Raw genomic sequence first — 21878 nt, 5'->3', positions numbered from 1 at the left:
CTTTATTAACTTTAGTAACTGCATCTGTTACAATTTTTACTGTCATATAAAACTGATAGATTTGTCTCATTATTGTAGAGGAATACAGTTTCTAACGTTCAGATTTGTTACGCTGTACAGAACAGGTTAAAATCCTGTCAATAAATATAAACAACAGAAACACAGAATGTCTGTAAAACGCGACAGGCAGCTCGGTCTGGATTTATTTCGGGTCACATCTAATTTAACAGGGTTTAAATTTGTGTAAAATGTTTCCAGTTTGTCTTCCTGTCGGCCGTTCCAATCATGAAAACTGAAGCGGTGTCTACTGGCTGGTTGGCCAGAACTACACCTGATCTGAAACCTGACTTGAATCCGACCCGGTTCATCAACAAACGGACTGGGATTAAACCGCAGACCGTTTGTGATTCTTGGAGCGTCTGCGCCCGGTCCTTCCTTTCCTGGTTTTTCTTCCTTCCTCCTCCTCTCCTCTCCTTCCCGGCCTTCCTCTCCTTCACGGCCTTCCTCTCCATCCTGTCCTGGCCTAGTCATAAGCAGTTGTCCGGGAAGCACTTCCTCTCCTCGTCCAGCAGGGGGCAGGCGGCTCCGTTGTTGGCCGGGTGCATGATGACGTAGCGGGTGCGATGCTGCACACCTGAGTCGCCACACTTCCCTTTGCACAAACCCCACGGCGACCAGGGGGACACTTCGCAGTCCAGAGGGGTATCTGCAGAGGCAGAGGGCAATAAACTCATGAAACACCACAAACGTCGTCCCACAAAGCATTCACTCAAAATAAAGGATCAATGTCTGAGAAATAACAACCTTACAGCGGATATTGGAGCGAGAAAAAGCAACAAAATGTAGTTGCAGAATCACACTTTGCAGGATGATAAGCGATAATGTTGTTGGTTTTAGACTATTTTGAAGTAACAGCATAATAATGTAAGATCACATTCAGAAAAATGTTATTCTTCTTAAAATAGAAGAATAACATCAACCTTCATTGTCCTGCAAAGTAGAAACTCAGGCGTAAGAAATATAAACAAATGTTACTGGATGCAGAAATTATTGCGATAAAGTAAGAAAACATCATAAATCAATAAACTTTAAATTCTCATGAACATTTAACACTGGAAGGTTAAATTAAATATAAATAAATATAGAAAATAAAACAATAACAAATAAAACTAATAAAATTAATTATGAATCTCTAAAACAAAATCATTCCTCAAAAAGTATTTAGTTGAGACCAAAGCACCAGACTGAAACTTCATCATCCAGTTTTTGGTAGAAAGAGAGAAACGATAAGTGGAAATAATTAGTTTTAATTTATGATGCGTTGAATTGATTTTACTGCGATAATCCCCGGCCTCTTGTGGGAAAGTCCTGGCAGTGACCGAGCTGCTTCATTTCAGCTTCATTTGTTGATGAAAGTGATGGAAAAACGTCTGTTTTCGTCATTTCTTCTGCCTGTAAGCTGGAGGAAAAGCCTCACATAGAGCCTGGTGTTGGTTCTGTGCTCCTCCCTGATGCCTGATGTGACCAGATTTCCAGCTGATTCGTATTGCAGTCGTGGGTTAGAGAGTGGAAAAGCAGAAGGTCCGGAGGCGGGCGGAAGCCGCATTAATGGGAAGCAGCAGGATGAGCCGATAAAATACTGCAGAGATGCAAACCGATGGGCTTTCTGTCTCTGATACAGCCTGTGCAGGTCAAAGGTCATGTTTTAGGAAAGACATTAGCAGGGATGCTACGGACGAGTGGAAGTGTAGGATAAACAGAAAGATGGAGCCCTAGGAATCGGGGAAGGAAACCCCAACAGCTTCTTGGACGCTGTGTTGTTTGTATTGGTGTTGTCATGGGAACCGGCTTGTATTTAGTGATGCTGACTCAAACCTTCACTGGGAGGTGAGCTAAAAACAGGTTCAGGTCCATTTAGAGCAGGGAGCACCAGCGGGACGCCCGCCTGAGGCAACCTGATCGCCCCCAGGGAACCTGGTCGCCCCATTGAACCCGGTTGCCCCATTGAACCCGGTTGCCCCATTGGACACGGTCGCCCCAATGGACCCGGTCGCCTCATTGGACACGGTCGCCCCAATGGACCCGGTTGCCCCATTGAACCCGGTTGCCCCATTGGACACGGTCGCCCCAATGGACCCGGTCGCCTCATTGGACCCGGTCGCCCTATTGAACCCGGTCGCCCTATTGAACCCGGTTGCCCCATTGAACCCGGTTGCCCCATTGGACCCGGTCACCCCGAGGGGACCCGGTCGCCCCGAGGGAACCCGGTTGCCCCATTGAACCCGGTTGCCCCATTGGACATGGTCGCCCACTCTGTGTACCTGGAGATTTTCCCTTAATAAATAAAAGATTCAGTTCCTGAAGTTTTATTATCCAACCTTCTTTACTATCAGCAAAATTGTGGAGAAAAAAACTCTTTTGTGTCAAAACGTCTTGTACGTAGCGAGTCTGTGGGGTCAAAGGGCACGTCAAAGCCTAAATGTTAATGGTCAGTTTACATTTCATATTTCCCATCAGCCACTTGAAATTTAGGTTGACGGACATTTTTCAAGCTGGCCGCCCTACAAGATTCTTGTTTGGCAAAATAGTGGTTATATAAATAATAAATCTATCATATAAACACAGTGTTTCTTTATTGGTTTATATTTTCACCATATGCAGAAATGACTTCCACTGCATTTGACCTAATAAAAGTCCATAAATGTGTTTATTACAGGAATATTCGGTCTTACTGATCAGCTTGTCTTCGATCTCGTTCCCCGTTGGCAGCAGGTTGGACTGCGTGGGCTCCAGCGGCAGGCTGATGATTTGATTTGTTTTCTTGATTTTTGTCAGCGTGACTTTGGCGATGGGCGGTAAATGCTTCAGGCGGGGATAGAAGAAGGAGTTGGCCGGGTGGCTCGGGAAGGACGAGGTGATCTGGGGAAAATGACACAGTCTGAATCCTAGAGGTGGTTTTGACTCAAAAGTAATGACAGGAAAATATGTCATTACTACAGATATTCATAGTAGAACCTCTCGTTTTCAGTTTCTTTTGGCCTTGATTGAATAAATTTATTTTCAGTAATAAAAACAGGATGTGGGTCACTTTGTTTCAATATTTGTTTAAGTTTCAGAAAGGATGAAAGTTGATTTTGTTGCAGCAAAGTCAGTTTTTCAGTTAACGTCTCTGGAAAAACTTGGTTATAAAAACACAAATACTTTGTGTTGTACTTTATGTTTTTCATTACAAAGTAAAAGTCTCCAAATTTGTATGAGTTTTGAATTGCAGCTGGGAACCACACAGAGTCAGTTCAAGGGCCACAAACGGCCCCGCGCCACACTTTGGACACCCTGCCCTGTCCTGATCTTTTAGTCGGTAGTTTTCACCAGAGCAGAATAAGAAGAGTGAGACGGCGTCTGATTTGGTGAAACTGTGGTTGTGGCTCAGAAGGTTTCTCCGTCTGATGGAGGCGCCGCTGCTCTCGGCTCACCTGCGTGATTCTGTCCTGCGGGATCGTCTCAAAGTTTGGCGAGGAGAAGGTGAATCCGCTGTCCGTTCCCGCGTCGTACGGGAACAGCTCCAGCGTCACTTTGTCCTTCCAGCGGTCGCCGTCACACAGGTCCATGCCGTCCACGCCCACGAACCAGTCCGGGCTCGGCACCAGCCGCACCATGAACGACAGCTGCCACAGAAAGAGCAACAAACAACGACCGACATCACAGCTGGGCTCGGCTCGGTTCCTCAACCAGCTTGGTGCTGAGGATTGAGCCGATTTCAACCGTTTCAGTTTGGATTTTCTGAGGAAGGAGCCACAGAACACAACCGGGGGTCCAGTTGCATGTTGAAGTCTCATTCTGCAGCAGCGGCCTGTGATGCAGCAGCGTGCAAACAGCTGAAGAAGAACGGCGCTAGGAAGAGATTTCTGACCTGCAGGCTGGACTGCCAGACTGCAGCATCTTTAGAGGATTCCCAGTTCAAATCGATTCAAAATGATCAAAAATCTAATTTAACCTGCTCAACTATGTAAAATTGGATTTTGAATTATGTAATTCAAATCTAGGCACCTTTGACTAGGCCATTCTGACCCATCCTAGCATATCTGCCTGGTTGTCCAGAACCAGAACAGCTGCAGATTAAATGATAATCAGCTGGACTTTGGTTCTGAATTAGGAGGCTGCTCTAGATTTCATCTAGGTTTATTGGAATGAAGAAGACTAAACACAAGTGCAAACCACTTTTTATCGGTCTGTCTCATAAGATAATAAATATCTTGACGTCTGTGGTTATGTGACAAAATTTGAGAAATTTTTCAACATTTTGAGAGGATTGTGTATGTTAGGGCTGTCAGTGTTAACACGTGATTAAAAAGTCTAACGCGTTAGAAAACATCATACAGATGAATTAGTGGCAGTGTGTTTAGTGGCAGCCATGTTGCCACATGGTAGCCAACTGATGATGCAGACTGGGAGACGGTTGCTTTATGGCACAGGCATCAAACTCCAGTCCTGGACGGCCACTGGCTGCGCTGCAACCTGCAGATGAGCCTCTGTTGCCCCACCTGAACAGAATAATTAGGTTATTAAGGCTCTGGAGATCTGAGCTTCACCAGGAGGAGGCAATGAAGCCGTTTCATTCCAGGGTTTTGTACCTGTGGCTCATCGAAAACCGGCAGGTCAGCCAGTGACCCTCCAAGACTGGAGTTTGACACTCCTGCTTTATGAATAGCGCTAGCATACGCAGTGCTGTTTATGTGTTCTGCGGTTTAGCTTTAGCTTGTGGTAATTTATGTTTCTAGCTTTTTAATGACAACTTCCTGTAATCTTGTGTGTTTAGCGGTTCGGCGTTAGCGTCTGTTAATTTATATTTCAAAATTGGTTTAGCATTAGCTTCTGTTAATTTATGTTTCAAGTGGTTTAGCATTAGAATCTGTTAATTTATGTTTCTAGTGGTTTAGCATTAGCTTCTGTTAATTTATGTTTCAAGTGGTTTAGCATTAGCTTCTGTTAATTTATGTTTCTAGTGGTTTAGCATTAGAATCTGTTAATTTATGTTTCTAGTGGTTTAGCATTAGAATCTGTTAATTTATGTTTCTAGTGGTTTAGCATTAGCTTCTGTTAATTTATGTTTCTAGTGGTTTAGCATTAGCTTCTGTTAATTTATGTTTTTAGTCGTTTAGCATTAGAATCTGTTAATTTATGTTTCTAGTGGTTTAGCATTAGCTTCTGTTAATTTATGTTTCTAGTGGTTTAGCATTAGAATCTGTTAATTTATGTTTCTAGTGGTTTAGCATTAGCATCCGTTAATTTATGTTTTTAGTCGTTTAGCATTAGCATCTGCTAATTTATATTTCTAGTGGTTTAGCATTAGCTTCTGTTAATTTATGTTTCTAGTGGTTTAGCATTAGAATCTGTTAATTTATGTTTCTAGTGGTTTAGCATTAGCTTCTGTTAATTTATGTTTCTAGTGGTTTAGCATTAGCTTCTGTTAATTTATGTTTCTAGTGGTTAGCATTAGAATCTGTTAATTTATGTTTCTAGTGGTTTAGCATTAGAATCTGTTAATTTATGTTTTTAGTCGTTTAGCATTAGCATCTGCTAATTTATATTTCTAGTGGTTTAGCATTAGCTTCTGTTAATTTATGTTTCTAGTGGTTTAGCATTAGCTTCTGTTAATTTATGTTTCTAGTGGTTTAGCATTAGAATCTGTTAATTTATGTTTCTAGTGGTTTAGCATTAGCATCCGTTAATTTATGTTTTTAGTCGTTTAGCATTAGCATCTGCTAATTTATATTTCTAGTGGTTTAGCATTAGCTTCTGTTAATTTATGTTTCTAGTGGTTTAGCATTAGAATCTGTTAATTTATGTTTCTAGTGGTTTAGCATTAGCTTCTGTTAATTTATGTTTCTAGTGGTTTAGCATTAGCTTCTGTTAATTTATGTTTCTAGTGGTTTAGCATTAGAATCTGTTAATTTATGTTTCTAGTGGTTTAGCATTAGAATCTGTTAATTTATGTTTTTAGTCGTTTAGCATTAGCATCTGCTAATTTATATTTCTAGTGGTTTAGCATTAGCTTCTGTTAATTTATGTTTCTAGTGGTTTAGCATTAGCTTCTGTTAATTTATGTTTCTAGTGGTTTAGCATTAGAATCTGTTAATTTATGTTTCTAGTGGTTTAGCATTAGCATCCGTTAATTTATGTTTTTAGTCGTTTAGCATTAGCATCTGCTAATTTATATTTCTAGTGGTTTAGCATTAGCTTCTGTTAATTTATGTTTCTAGTGGTTTAGCATTAGCTTCTGTTAATTTATGTTTCTAGTGGTTTAGCATTAGAATCTGTTAATTTATGTTTCTAGTGGTTTAGCATTAGCTTCTGCAAATTCTTTTCTATTTAGGGTTTTAATAAAGTCCCACCATTATTCTGTAATTATGTTAGTTTTTTAAATTAGGGAAAAATATGCAAAAACATTTTTTTTTTTTGTTTCTGTTGAACAAAGCAGAGATTCGGATGTTAGATTGAGTATTTCCTCAGTAAATGTTTGCTGTGAAATTCTTGGGCGCCGCTAAAGCCATCCTGACACCAGCTTGCCGTGTTTGCTGACCCGTCGGGTGAAGGGTTCTCACGCACTTGGTAACCAGCCTGAAAGCCGCCGGTTGTGGGGACACTTACATAGGAGTGCCTGGCAAACACCTCAAACTCGGCATCCATCTGGCCCGAGCCTCCCACGACTGCAGGAGCGGAGAGGATCCCATAAACGCTCTGGATCCGCTCGCCGGCCGTCTCCACTTCCTTCATGATCGTCCAGGCCTCGCCTTTTTCCGCAAACTCCCTCACTCCGTTGCTGGCAAACTCATTACTTTGCCACATGTGGTAGTCGGAGCTGTGGGTCACCCCTGGAGCGCAGAGAGGAGGAAACTGAGGATTTATATGATTGGTGCAGCAGGTGTAGACGTTACACCATGTTCCAAATTATTATGCAAGTGATATTTTCTCAGATTTTCTTAAATGGTCAATGCAAATGATGCTCAGTATAATTTTCAAGTCATGAACTATTGCAGTATAAATCATATTCTACTGCACAAAGCTCAGAACAGTATTTTGTTCAAAAATAAAAAACTCAAATGCTTTGTTCCAAATTATGGTGCACAGCCGATTTTCTACATTTTATGGATTATAAAGAACTGAAAACTGTCATTCTTTGAATGTGCAGCATTAATGGTCACATGTACTAAAATCAAAAGCTATTTCAATCAAAAACATCTTAGCAGACAGAGTTACATGTTAACATTGGACCTTCTATGGTATCACCTGCACAATTCTTGATCCATTGAACTTGTGAGTTTGTGGAAAGTTTCTGCTTGAATTTCTCTGCAGGATGTCAGAAAACCTTCCCAGAGCTGCTGCTTGATATGACCTGCATTAAACCCTCAGATCTTCTGCTGGAGGAAACTCCACAGGTTCCCAGTAGGGTCAGAGGTCAGAGGAGGATGGTGATGCCCATAGCAGGCAAATCTCTTCACAGTACGATGATAATGCTTTAGTTTTGGTTAAATATCGCATGTTTTCATACCTTGTCATACAGCACAACACTATCTGATGGTTTTCATCAGCAGAGATTCTTTCTTTTCCCATATTGCTGGAAACTTGTGGCCTGCTGAATCATGTGGAACATCCTTCTGAAGTCGATTTTCTTTAACTGAGCTAAACTGATCAACCAGCTCTCTGAAATAGTGATTCAAAGAGCCTGACACACAATACCATTGATAAATTTAATACCAACAAAATCTTTATGACACTTTAATCCAGTTTGCATAATAATTTGGAAAGCTGCTTCAGGCCTTAAAATGTCTTTCATTAATTTTGAAAAATGTGATTTGATAGGTATTTTCTCAACCTACATAAAAAGAGAACCACAGGCAACGCTTGAGTTTTCAAGCAAGTCTTTTGCAAAAGGAGAAGGAACAGCAGACCTCAAGGTGTCTGCCATGCGTTCTGACTCTCAGAACCGGTCTTTTATCAGAACTGGTCTTTTATCAGAACTGGTCTTTTATCAGAACTGGTCTTTTATCAGAACTGGTCTTTTATCAGAACTGGCATAGCAGGAAAGGAATGTGGAGGGAGGACAAAGGAAGATCTACACACAGGCTGTGTAAAGAGTATCCCAAGATAAGAAATGACTGCAGCTTCAAGGTTTAACAAGTTCCTTTTCTCAGGGATGTGAATACTAAATCTATTAAAACTACAAATGTAAGAATGATAACAGAACATAATTATTCTAACATAATTGGTCTTAAAAACATTAATTACAGGACTTCTGTTTGGCTAAGGCTAACGTTTGAGTAGCGATAGACTACCGCTAACTAGCTGCTAATTCACCTTTGTTAGCAAATTAACTTTGCTTCAAATTTATTGTCAGCTGGCTGGATGACGTTTGTCTCACTTCTGTTGCCAACCCATATGAGGCTCGGTGATTTCTGTGACAATAAAACGTCTGAAATTTGATTTCATGGACCTGCAGATACCTGAATTCAAATTATTTTCTTCTGGGCTTTTCATATTTCATGCCAGTAATCATCAGAGTGTGGAGTATGTTTTTACCGATCAGGTTGGACCACTGTGCAGGCGGGCGGTAGACGGGATACTGCTTAGGAAAAGCTGCCTGGGTCCATTTCCCTGTGAACGTGAGGCTGTAGTGGGCTGTTTCTGACGCCATGCACATGGGGACGTCTGTTGGGACCGGCATCGACCCAACGATGGGGATGAGGGTCAGCACCAGGACAAGCAGGCGACGAAGGGCGTCAGGCAAGGAGGGAGTCTTCCTGCTGGCTTCCATGATTGGTTTGGGTTGGAGAAGGAGTGATGGTCTGAAAAATACAAAACACTTAGTGGAGAAAACGCCTTTCACTGTAACACGTTGGCTCTTATTGCTGTTGTTTCACAAAACCAGAGGCATCCAGAGGGATTTTGTTTTTGATTTAGCGTTTTTATGCGTTCTGCGAATTGAAATTGACCAGTTCTCATTAAGCCAGTCAAAGCCTTTCTTACTCAATAAAGACAGGTGAAGATCTGTACACACCTCCACATTTCTACCTTACTGCCTTATTTCACTTCCATAACCAACCACTTTATAAACATGTACTCAAACTGTCATATGGCAGCTTGTTGTTCATTCTATAGTTAAGTATTTCCATGAATTATGACAGCAAATAATCATACAAACAATCAGATTTCATGTTTAATTTGTTTTATGATACACTATCTTGTTTTTGTTCTGATTCTTAAACCTGAATAACTCAGAGCGACCGCCTGCTGGGGATATTATTCATTGGAGTCACATGAATCTCTTTCCTTACAGTAGACTGAATAGTTTACTGTAAATAACCGTCAACTTGGGAATGAAATGTTTCTGATAAGTGATGTAAGTGCCAAGCATCACAAACAGGGAATAATCCATTTACTCGCCTGTTTCACGTCAGTCTGAACGATACAATTGAGATTTTTCACCAAAACCAATCCAGTGGTATCTGATAGTTCTCAAAGTGTCTGCAGTCAAAGCTCGTTGCTGTCAACTGGGATTTATCAACTTCCTTCGTCTGCTGACCGCAGCGGCAGCCATCTTTACTGCTGTAAACGGAGCACTGCGGGTGACGTCTACTTTCTTTGTGTTTGGGTCATAAACCGTTCACATAGAAGTCTGTTTGCGGTTGCTATAATTAGTAACATGAGCGACAACAACAAAAAATCAGATTTCAGCAATAAATCGTGACCTGCTGAGTGAACGTAGCTCATGTTAAACACAAAACACCGAGTATAAATATTATCTTTCTAACACCTATTCTGCATTTCTGATCGTTTCTCCTGCTGGTTTTACAACACTTATCAACTTGGAACATGATCAAAGCAAACATTGAGCTGAACAGATTGACTCACACGTCTCAACTGTCCTGATTGTGACTTTATCTGCCCTGGTAGGGTAATTGTTCTAAAGTTGATGAAGGTGGTACCTCCAACAAAGCAGTGGTTTAGATGAACTGAATCATCTTCCATAAACAAAAGAAGTCTATTTGTCTCCTGCTAGACCAATTAGGAACGACTGCTCTGTTTATAATAAACATTTAAATTAATAACATTTCAAAGTTACATTTCAGAAGTTAAACTGAATTCATATCTACACTAAAATAAAACTCCTACAAGCAATTTTTACTCCTGTGGCCTCATGGGTAGGTGCTAGCTACCGTGATAGAGGAAGGGTAGGCGCTAGCTACCATGATAGAGGATGGGTAGGTGCTAGCTACCGTGATAGAGGAAGGGTAGGTGCTAGCTACCGTGATAGAGGATGGGTAGGTGCTAGCTACCGTGATAGAGGATGGGTAGGTGCTAGCTACCGTGATAGAGGAACGGTAGGTGCTAGCTACCGTGATAAGCGACAGGGAGGCGCTAGCTACCGTGATAGAGGATGGGTAGGCGCTAGCTACCATGATAGAGGATGGGTAGGCGCTAGCTACCGTGATAGAGGAAGGGTAGGTGCTAGCTACCGTGCTGAGGCAACAGGGAGGCGCTAGCTACCGTGATAGAGGATGGGTAGGTGCTAGCTACCGTGATAGAGGAAGGGTAGGCGCTAGCTACCATGATAGAGGATGGGTAGGTGCTAGCTACCGTGATAGAGGAAGGGTAGGTGCTAGCTACCGTGATAGAGGATGGGTAGGTGCTAGCTACCGTGATAGAGGATGGGTAGGTGCTAGCTACCGTGATAGAGGAACGGTAGGTGCTAGCTACCGTGATAGGCGACAGGGAGGCGCTAGCTACCGTGATAGAGGATGGGTAGGCGCTAGCTACCATGATAGAGGATGGGTAGGCGCTAGCTACCGTGATAGAGGAAGGGTAGGTGCTAGCTACCGTGATAGAGGATGGGTAGGTGCTAGATACCGTGATAGGCGACGGGGAGTCGCTAGCTACCGTGATAGAGGATGGGTAGGTGCTAGCTACCGTGATAGAGGATGGGTAGGCGCTAGCTACCGTGATAGAGGATGGGTAGGTGCTAGCTACCGTGATAGAGGAAGGATAGGTGCTAGCTACCATGATAGAGGATGGGTAGGCGCTAGCTACCGTGATAGAGGATGGGTAGGTGCTAGCTACCGTGATAGAGGAAGGGTAGGTGCTAGCTACCGTGATAGAGGATGGGTAGGTGCTAGCTACCGTGATAGAGGATGTGTAGGTGCTAGCTACCGTGATAGAGGATGGGTAGGTGCTAGCTACCGTGATAGAGGATGGGTAGGTGCTAGCTACCGTGATAGAGGAACGGTAGGTGCTAGCTACCATAATAGGCGACAGGGAGGCGCTAGCTACCGTGATAGAGGATGGGTAGGCGCTAGTTACCATGATAGAGGATGTGTAGGCGCTAGCTACCGTGATAGAGGAAGGGTAGGTGCTAGCTACCGTGCTAAGGCAACAGGGAGGCGCTAGCTACCGTGATAGAGGATGGGTAGGTGCTAGCTACCGTGATAGGTGACGGGGAGTCGCTAGCTACCGTGATAGAGGATGGGTAGGTGCTAGCTACCGTGATAGAGGATGGGTAGGCGCTAGCTACCGTGATAGAGGATGGGTAGGTGCTAGCTACCATGATAGAGGATGGGTAGGCGCTAGCTACCGTGATAGAGGAAGGGTAGGTGCTAGCTACCGTGCTAAGGCGACAGGGAGGCGCTAGCTACCGTGATAGAGGATGGGTAGGTACTAGCTACCGTGATAGGCGACGGGGAGTCGCTAGCTACCGTGATAGAGGATGGGTAGGTGCTAGCTACCGTGATAGAGGATGGGTAGGCGCTAGCTACCGTGATAGAGGATGGGTAGGCGCTAGCTACCGTGATAGAGGAAGGGTAGGTGCTAGCTACCGTGCTAAGGTGACAGGGAGGCGCTAGCTACCGTGATAGAGGATGGGTAGGTGCTAGCTACCGTGATAGAGGAACGGTAGGTGCTAGCTACCGTGATAGGCGACAGGGAGGCGCTAGCTACCGTGATAGATGATGGGTAGGCGCTAGCTACCGTGATAGAGGATGGGTAGGCGCTAGCTACCATGATAGAGGATGGGTAGGCGCTAGCTACCGTGATAGAGGAAGGGTAGGTGCTAGCTACCGTGCTAAGGTGACAGGGAGGCGCTAGCTACCGTGATAGAGGATGGGTAGGTGCTAGCTACCGTGATAGAGGATGGGTAGGCGCTAGCTACCATGATAGAGGATGGGTAGGCGCTAGCTACCATGATAGAGGATGGGTAGGCGCTAGCTACCGTGATAGAGGAAGGGTAGGTGCTAGCTACCGTGCTAAGGTGACAGGGAGGCGCTAGCTACCGTGATAGGCGACGGGGAGGCGCTAGCTACCGTGATAGGCGACGGGTAGGTGATGGCTAGATCTGCGGTTCCTGCTCTCAGGTATGGGACTTCACAAAGGTTTGAAGAGAAACTTGAGTCTTCCTGCTGAACCATGAAGGCAGTGGAGAACTATTCACAGAGTAGTCCTCAGCTATAATCACCTGTCAGTTTAAGAGTTCATGCATTCAGCTAGACACAGATACATAATTACACCTCGGTTCATAAAACTGCAAAGACTTTTCATCAACCAAGCAGTTTAATCTGCAACATCATAAATTTCCTCTGATTATCTGGTTGCTTTCTGCTTCTTCTCTTCCTCGGTCACCACAGAGAATCGTCTTTCTCCGTTTGCTTTCTATCTCTCTCTGTTCACCTTAAGCATGCCAGCAGTAACAGTAACAGACCCAGTCTTTCGTTTGATTAGGCCGTGTTAGGACCAGGTGAAGGTGAGGAGATACTTACTGGTTCCAGCAGCGGATGATTGGAGAGGAGGGGTGGGGGAGCTGCGGTCCTGGCTGTCGGGATTAGTGACTGCGAGGATCCAAACTCCTTTCTCACCTATTTATGTCTTCCAGGAGGTTCGCCCCCTTCTGCTCCCTCCCTCTCCTACCCTCAGTGACGTCCCTGCCCCCTTCATGCTCCCTGACTTTGGCTCTGTCTCTTGCTCTCTGCCGTATAATTGGACATTTTAATGGATAATGTGCCCAGCAGATTGGGGAATTTAAGCCAGTTTGCTTTGAGGCTTTTTGAGTCATTTGAGTTTGACTCTGTCGGTCTCTGAACCACAAGATAAGATCGATGAGGCTGAAATTCTCTCATGGTCAGCTTTAGATGGGTGTTTTCTGTTCTGGAGATATTTGAACATAAAGTCTTTTAAGGTTTCGGTTGGCACCTGATTGCCAATGTCAGAAACCTGACAGAACGAGTAACCCATAAAGTAACTATTTATGAATACCTTTGAACAGCCTCTTTGATTGTCGCCTTGTGGGGGTTGGAGACTTGCTGACCTGTAGATGCAACTCTTTGCTGCCGTTCTCCAGCAGTGAGCTTTGGAGATGCTTCTGTCTCTATTACCATTGTCCTTTCTATCAATGGTGACAAACTGGTGGCTGTCCAGTCGCCAGTGTACGCCATATTTACACCCAGTTAAACGAGATGTCATAGGCAAGTGTCTTCACATTCCTAGAAACTCTTGTTCACCTAAAGAAGCCAAGAAAATGTAAAAATGTTTTAGTCTATGAAGGTACCAACAATGACACTGATTGCAAATGACGTCATTGTTGCCTGGATGTTTGGACAAAGAGAACGTTCCATTCATTTCAATATTCTTTGCTCAGTGTGGAGCAACTCAAACGATGGCTCAGCGGCAGCCTTGGTTGAAAGGTTTTTGTTTTGTTTTTTACTGATGGTGTGGTAACTAGCCATTATTAGCACTAAGTTATCTGGGCCTATGTTGCCAAAGTCCGGTAAAAATATTGATTCATCAATGCTTTGAGGATCACGTTTTAAGTTAAATATCGATTTGTAAAAGCCTGTGAATCGATTAGCTCTCTTGTCATGCCAAGATGATAAACACTGTCACTATACCAGCTGGGTGTCATAAAACATTTCTTCATTTTGAGTTTATTTGTGGTTGGCAATCAAATGTTGGTGGTCATTCAGTGGTACATGTCAATAACCTAAACCGGCTGTGCAGACGTACAGACGTTTCCCCAACACAAAGATTACTGCTCCTGTTCGTCCAAAACTAAAATGGCTGCAGTGCGCCATTCTAAATTTAGTAGGTTGATGTCATTTGCGATCAGTGCCATTGAGCTATTGCTAATTTGTTCTTAGAGTCAAGGATTCTGTAGTTTAGGTCTTAATTTGTTCCATATGTTTATATAATTTGGTTCTGGTGTCCAGTCACTCGTTTTGAATACAGAGGAAGGAAGTATGTTTCATTTCTCATCAGTTTTGTTGATCCTACTGTCTACTACAAGCATAGGGAATACAATCAGTTTTGAATAACTTCCCTGCCCACTTTACACGCTCTAATTCGTGTCAGACAAACAAACATAGCCGCATATTATTATATGAAGAACATTTCAGCAGTTTTCTTCAGATCTGGATTGAATTAAGTGACTCTTAAGTGATTCTAGTACTGCGGTGTCCTTCTGTTGTCAGACATTACAAGGCCGCCTGAGGGTGATGGAAAATACCAAAGTCTCTCTCTATGCCATACGCTTTGGGCTGAAGTGGCACGTTTGAGTCAGACGGCTTTTCTCCTGAAACTTATTCACAGATCAGGATTGTTTCAGATTGTTTCAAAAATATGTATTCTCCCTCAATAAGAATCTGTAGTTTGGTTTTTGTTGGTTTTAAGCAAATTTATCTTTATATTCGACAATTGATTTAATTTCACATAAATACTGCATGAAATATTTTATTCTACTTCAGAAATTACAGTGGCTGCATTACTCCACAGCAAAGGGGAAATAATGCCAATAAATCAATGTCATGATAGACATGTGATCAATATCAATAGATAATACATCTGATCGAATATTCAATATACATAATAGTCACTGAAAGAAAAGAGTTTAGCTGCTCTGTCTCTCATGGCTAGCTAGGCGAACTTGGTAGCTTCGACTCATCGCGCTTTCCATGGTTACCTAGCAACTCACTCACTCCTTGGTTACCTAGCAACTCACTCACTCCTTGGTTACCTAGCAACTCACTCACTCCTTGGTTACCTAGCAACTCACTCACTCCATGGTTACCTAGCAACTCACTCACTCCATGGTTACCTAGCAACTCACTCACTCCTTGGTTACCTAGCAACTCACTCACTCCTTGGTTACCTAGCAACAACCTGTTGAGCACATTGCGCAGCAGCGGTTTAAGATTTCCCACTGAGTGAAAGGTGTGGATAAAACAGGAAAGGATCTGGCCTCCAGTTTTCCTGGATTTTAAATATTTAAAAAAAACTAATCAATGATTATTGATATCGATTGATAGGAAATGCTTATATCGTGATAAGTTTTTCCAATCCTGTAAAATATAAATTGGTCAAGTTTATTGATGTAGCACATTTCAGGAACACAGTTCAAAGTGCTGAACTCAGGAAACATTACATTTTGTCATCGTTACACATCAAATATGTTGCTAAATGTTTCATTCATCATGGCTCCAATCAGTTCTAAGCAGGTGAGTTTTTAGTCTAGTTTTAAATAAATATTGATAGTTGATTGTGACATCATTATCTGGAATTTCTGAAATTGATTAACGATGCACAGTGATCTTGGCATATGTGAACATCTGACATTTGGCAAAATGAAATGATTTAGTTCATCCTAACTGAGCAAAAGGTTTATTCTTAGTTAGCATCAGACTGGGGCCGGCATGTTTCTGTAAATGTCTGTTTCTGTTTGGGCTGCTGGAGGTGACGAGCCACCCTCTCCTCATGTAAACACCAATATGTCATCAGGCTGAATCAGCTAATGGCCGCCACATGGCCGCGCTCCCCACCCAACAAACCCAAACGCCTCCAGTCAGCCTGCCTTCACTCGGCTGCCCTTCGTTCCCGACATTAATTGCTTCGCTCTGCGAATTCCAGCCAGAAAGAGGGAAATTAACTCATCACCGCTGCCTCTGCAGAACAGAGGTGCACTGTGTTCGGTTTTATCGAGGGGAATAAATCTGTGTTGCTGAACACCTGGTTTACGGCGCTCACACTGCTTCAGACTTATCCCGTCACTGTTTTACTGCCCTGACCTTTTCACTCATTCTTCAGGAAACGGATGAAATCCAGTTTTTATTCTGTATTGGAAAAAACAAGACCTCGTCTGTTATGACTAAGCTTTGCTTAGATAAGAGGCCAGTCCTGCATTTTAGGTCAGATTTATGATTAATCTAAATCTGACAGTTTCTCACCTATGAAACAACCAGAAAACCCAAAATTATACCAACTAAGAGTAGCAGTACTACCACATATTTTTACTAAATATGTCTCAAATACTAACTGATCACATTATTAATCATTAAATTGTAAAATATTACATAATCAGGCAAACCAAAATATCAAGTTAATTGGAAATGTTGGTATTTTAATGACAATAATTCACATAAGCAGCAAAAATAAAAAAAACAGGCAAAAGAAACTTTTTCCAAATCAGTTTCTTTAGATAAAAAAACTTTACCAAAAGCTGCAGCTGTGTGTCTGTGTCTAACATTTCCAATTAACTGGTGCAATTTTACTCAAGTGACAGAAAAATAAAATCAAAATAAAATCACCCCAGTAAAAGTAGAAAGTACAGCTTAATAGAAATATTTTTTTCAAAAACGTCACTGAAGTAGATGTAATTGAGTAAATGTAAGTAGCTAATAGCCGAAACACTCAGTTTTCAGTTACTGTTCTGTTATGACTTCTATGAAATTTACTTCTACGCTGCTCCTTACAAATGAACATTTCCATCCTTCAGTAACATTTGGTTAAATATGTTCTTTAATCAGCTTCTTCCTGCATTAGAGTATATTTTTATTTCTGATGACACAGCAGCATCTTTGCCATATGTGAGAAGCCCACTTAGAGTATAAAACCCCAAACCAACTTTTTTTGCAGATAAACTGTTGGCTGTTTTTAAAGGTGACATTTTCTCTGCAAATGTGACTTTTTCATTTAAAATTGTTTTGCAAAATCTGGTCTAAAATTGTCTCTGTGCTGCAAATAATTATTCACACTTGTGAATAATTAACACTTGCAAAATCCATTCAGAAAATAATTTTGCACCAACATGTGATATTAATTTATTATAACTCAGATTAGGGTGATGGCAAAGAGGCCTTCCAACTTGAAAAACTCAGAAGATGAGTTGCCAAAATGTCAGTGAAAAAAATGTAAAGCCATGGTCTTTATGTGTTAGAATGTCCTAGTCAAAGTTAAGACCTAACTCCAGCTGAGAGTGTGATGCAGGTTGGTGTCCAGTCTGACTGAGCTGGAGCTAATCTGTAAGGAAGAAAGATCGATGCAGGTAGCGATATGTTGCATGTTGTTTGCACCTGGTCATTTCATGCAAGCGCAAAATGCTTGGAGGCAAAAAGACGATTCTTTCACTTCCAGCACAAAACGAGACCTGGAGATGTAGCAATTCTGTGCAGAAAAGGGGAAAAAAACATAGAAATGTGAAGGTTCTCAAAGTCGAGCCAGCATAGCTGAGTTACTTTCCTCTCCGTCGTTTTTCTTTTAAGTGAAAACTTTTTCCTGACCTTGTTATCTAGTTGTCAAAGTGTTTCTCTGTCCTATACGTTTACGATTTATATTGACAACTTAGCAGCTAAAACCAATGCTGGTCATCGGCGGCTGGCAGCTTTTTGCGTGTCTTTTGCTTTGTGTTGGTTTGTCACCAAAACTCCCATAAGATGCACTGAAGCTGCTGGTCGGATACATAAAGGAGCAAAACTCAGCTGTAATGTAGAAAAACCACAGATTTAATTTGTGGTTGTTTTCATCTTCAATCCATTCAGTTTTATTAGTAAAATGAGCATTTTGTTCCTATTTAAAGCGATTTAAATACCTGAGAAATGTGAAGTAAAAGATAAAACTGCAAAGAGAGTGTCGTGTCTGCTGCGGCGCTGTGGGAGTGGAGGATGTGGCAACGCGCTGCGGTTCGGAGGTTTGAGGCCCGTTTGCCTTTCATACGCCTCAGATTTAATGGAGACCTCATGCATCTCTGCAAACGGCTGTCAAGGTAAGTTAGAGGAGACTTGAAACAAAAGAAGGCATTTGAGACAAAGTATACTGCCATCCTGTCCCAGAAGTACATTTTGACATTATTATTTTTTCATCATTAGGCAAAGCTGATTTATCTCTACAGCATTATAAAGTCATTTAAAGCATTTTTGAAGAAGATAAAGGAGGAGAGAAAGGTATTAAAAACACAAAATATATTAAAACAACACTTCAGCATCACAACAAACCAGAAATAATTAATTTAAGAAGAATAAATAGACTGTAATGTGTTCAGTCCTGCTGTAAGCCAGCTGTTTCTGCTCATCTCGGGTTTCCAGGGAGTTGCTTTAAAAGTTAAAGAGCCTAGAAACGAGAAATCTGTTTCCATTACAGATAGAAGTAATGTCGATAAAACGCGTTTTACTATTTCCTTTTCCATTACATAAGAAATGCAGTTAAAGTCACACATGAATGCGCTTGTTCACGCTAAAAGTCATTAAAATTTATAGCAGCGACTTTTAAATGAGAATAATTCAGCCAATCAAAGGAGACGTCTGCGTCTTATTCAGATGTCTGCGCGACAAGCCCCGCCTACTCGGGAGCGGTCACCTGCATCTGGGTCATTGGTTGTTTGAGTTGGATTGAGCTGAAGGAGGCTGGGAGACCCCTGGTGGAGGCGGCCGGTACTGCCAAGCTGCTGGGACGACCTAGCATGAGGGGAAAATAGTGTTTCCACTGCAGTTTGTGAAAAGTATCAATTTCCATACGGCTAGCACCAAAATGTATCAAAAAACGTGAGTTTTCTCCAAATTGGTGTGTTTCTATTTAGCTGTATTGCTTTTGTTATTCCAGTTTTATGGTCAGTGTTTCCTCTGGTTTGGTTCTGGTTCAGGGAACACTGGGGGATCCACACGGTTCCTGCCTGACCCGGAACTTTCACCCCAACAGCATCCTGTTCTTCACAGCGTTCTTCCCGATCTTGATCCACTCCGTTTTCCTGGTGTCGGTCAGGACTGCAGCAGCAGCTTCACAAACACCAGTTAAAGTTCAAGCCTCCAGTTTGTCTTTAGATTTTATTGTAAGGTTTCAAACTGGTCATCTGTGCAGCAGCTTTTCTGTCTTTATGGCTGTTTAGCAGCTGGATGATATAAAACATGATCAGAGCAGCAAGTTCTGCAGAACAATCACTCTGTGTGTTTATAACCCTGATGTCAATCAGTCTGACTTAAACCTGTCAGGCTGCTAAATATGCAATGTGTATGTATTGTCCATTTCACATGTGATTTTTCTCATTCAGAGGAAGAGTTGAAGTTGATACTTAGGTGATTAAAAGTCTCAGTATTAACTCTGGCCTGCAGTTTAACCCAGCCTCCTGTTTTCCGCTCATCGTCTCCTGAGGAAATAGTTTTTATTGCTGCAGCTAAACAATATCTAGAGGTCATTTGTGTCAGGCTGTTGTGGTGAACTAGCTGTAGCTCAGAAGAGAGCAAGCAGGAGGGGGTGAGCAGGAGAGTGATTGACAGCACTAAGACCCGCCTCCTGGCTCTGATTGGTCGTTTTGGACAGAGCGGCGTGTTTCTGCAGGTAGCACTGGGAGGAGACTGATGTTTGTCCACACATTATCCTTATTATTCTGCCACAACATAATAATAATTCTAACATTTTTTAAATATAAAAGTTACAAACTGCAACTTTAAACCTTCAAAACACAAAGAAAAAGTAACTGATATGATGAGGTTTGGATACAGACGTGGAGAACAGATGGAGTCAGGCAGCTGAAGGTCAAAGGTCAGAGGTCGATCTGCCTCACACTGGAAGGTCTGAGTCCTTCAGTAGCGTCCAGAGACTTAATATAACTTAAAATAAATTTCTCATAAATGTGTTTGGTGGCTCAGCCCGGCTGGACCCGTCAGCTTGTGCCGAACCTTGAAAATGAGTTAAGTCTTTTAATGAGGAACAGTGTGTCATGGCCAGGCGATATTATCCGCAGCAGATTTACAGCTTGCAGTCTTCATTGTTGTCCTGCTGCAAAGCTTTAAGAGAGAAGCGACGAACACGGCTGACCCCGGTGCTTCTGCTGCCGCGCCCCGCCGGGCCACTCAGGACCTTCCTGCTTGTTCAATAAACATGTCAGAGATGCATTGGTGGACAGAAGGGTCTTTGATGAACAGCCCGGCCCCTCGTCGTCAGTCCGGCCCTTTCTGGCCGGTCTTCCTGCCCGCCCACCATCAGCAGCTCCCTACGGGGCACTCACAATCATTTCCCCCGATTTCCGGACTGATTTCCTGCGCTGTGTGGGAGCGCTCCGGGAGCACGAGCCTCATTTGCACATTTCTGTGTGTTGGTGTTGAAACTGTAGTCCAGCCACTGGTTTGGCTCAGGCTCTGCTCAGGGAAGTAATGGGCCAGTCCAGAGATTGAAACGTTACACTGCAACATAGACGCCTATATATCTTAGGTATGTCCGCTTTAACGCACGCCATTAATCTGAAGTTAAAGAGTTTAAAACAAAATGGCTTCCTTTCAACCTTCCTGGAAGTAAAAATCTGGAAAACCGAGAATCTTCATTTCAGATAATTCAACAATTTTTAAAGATTTTTTGAAAACGTGAACATAGTGGCGGGTTTTTATACGGGCAGTCACCCAGGGCGGCATCAGGAGGGGCAGCTGCCCCGAAGCAGGTTTGCTGCTACGAATGAAAGAACCTCAACTGTGTGCAAATTTATATTTCAAGTTTATCTGTAATAAAAGTAAAAAATGTTGCCTTCTTTTTATTTTGCAATTCTATAAAACTTCATGTTGGATGGAAGCATAAGTAGAGGATAAAAGTGGCTGAACTCCAAATCAGATTCCATATAAACTGTTCAAGCTGGACTTTATCTTTTGTTGCTGTGCATTTTGTACCGTTTCTGGTTAAACTTGTTTGAATCTACAGTAGTTAGCCTGAAAGCATCTCAGTGCTGCTCTCTGTGGCTGAATGGTGGAACTGCAGGTGAATTTTCTTATTGGTTCCAGTGTCGTGGTTTGTATAAAAGCTCCTCCCTCTGTGTTTCCAGGCTCCGCCCACTTTGGTCTAATTTATAAAGCAAGTCTGTGGGTGGGGCTTTGCTTTCACATCGGGTTTATTTCCACTTCAATCATGTTCATCAACATGGACCCGGTTTAGTTTCGGTTTTAAAGACGCGCTAACTGGACAGGAAAATTGAGTCTGAGCTTCCAGAGAGAGTCATTCTTTCAGGCCTCCTGTTTGACCTCCAGAAAACTGCTGTAGCTGCCTGAGTTGGATGAGTGAGCCATCCATCATCCAAACCCACCAAGTCGGACCAGCGAATATGAGACGTCACGGCCGAAGCAGTTAAGCTGAGATTTATGGATCCGCTGCTGAGTTGGCTGTTCTGCCGCCGACCCGGTTCCCCAAACCCGGTTCAGTTCTGACCTCAGAGTGTCAGCTCAGCCCGGCTGTGTAGGCGGAACGGCGGGGTGTGTAGATCCACTCAGTTTCTTCATGCTGACATCAGCAGAATAAAGTGTCAGCAACGTCAGGCGGCTGTAAAAAGTTTCTGGAACTGGAGGAAAGTCGAGCAGCTTTGTCTCGTTTCTGTTCAGTCAAAATGGAAATAAAATGTTGCAAAGCTCAAATCAAAGCAGTTACAACAGTAAAACCAACTGATATTAAGCTAAACATTTAATCTTTTCTATGAATTTAAACTAAAATGTTTAGTTTTTGAATCTAATTAGTAAACTTATGGTCACGTTTAAGGGACTTATTAAAGGAAAATATATTCCTGCTCTGCTAGCTGCAGCAAAGTACTATGAAAATATTTAAAG

The 21878-nt window shown here is 42.5% G+C and overlaps 1 protein-coding gene across 1 annotated transcript; it reads right to left on the bottom strand.

The window, feature by feature from the left end:
* Positions 1–471: 471 nt before the first annotated feature.
* Positions 472–12914, bottom strand: LOC129354332 (spondin-2-like). Its single transcript, XM_055023835.1, has 6 exons — positions 12804–12914; positions 8578–8843; positions 6649–6872; positions 3474–3665; positions 2733–2919; positions 472–706 (listed from the first exon to the last, which is right to left on the bottom strand). The coding sequence occupies exons 2-6, from the start codon at positions 8810–8812 to the stop codon at positions 528–530; spliced, it is 1017 nt and encodes a 338-aa protein (XP_054879810.1). The 5' UTR covers positions 8813–8843; positions 12804–12914; the 3' UTR covers positions 472–527.
* Positions 12915–21878: the final 8964 nt, after the last annotated feature.

The sequence above is a fragment of the Poeciliopsis prolifica genome, unplaced genomic scaffold, assembly GCF_027474105.1.
Source record: "Poeciliopsis prolifica strain line A6 unplaced genomic scaffold, Auburn_PproV2 SCAFFOLD108, whole genome shotgun sequence".
In the NCBI taxonomy this organism is placed as follows: Eukaryota; Metazoa; Chordata; class Actinopteri; order Cyprinodontiformes; family Poeciliidae; genus Poeciliopsis; species Poeciliopsis prolifica.
This window is presented reverse-complemented; position numbering and strand designations above follow the sequence as displayed.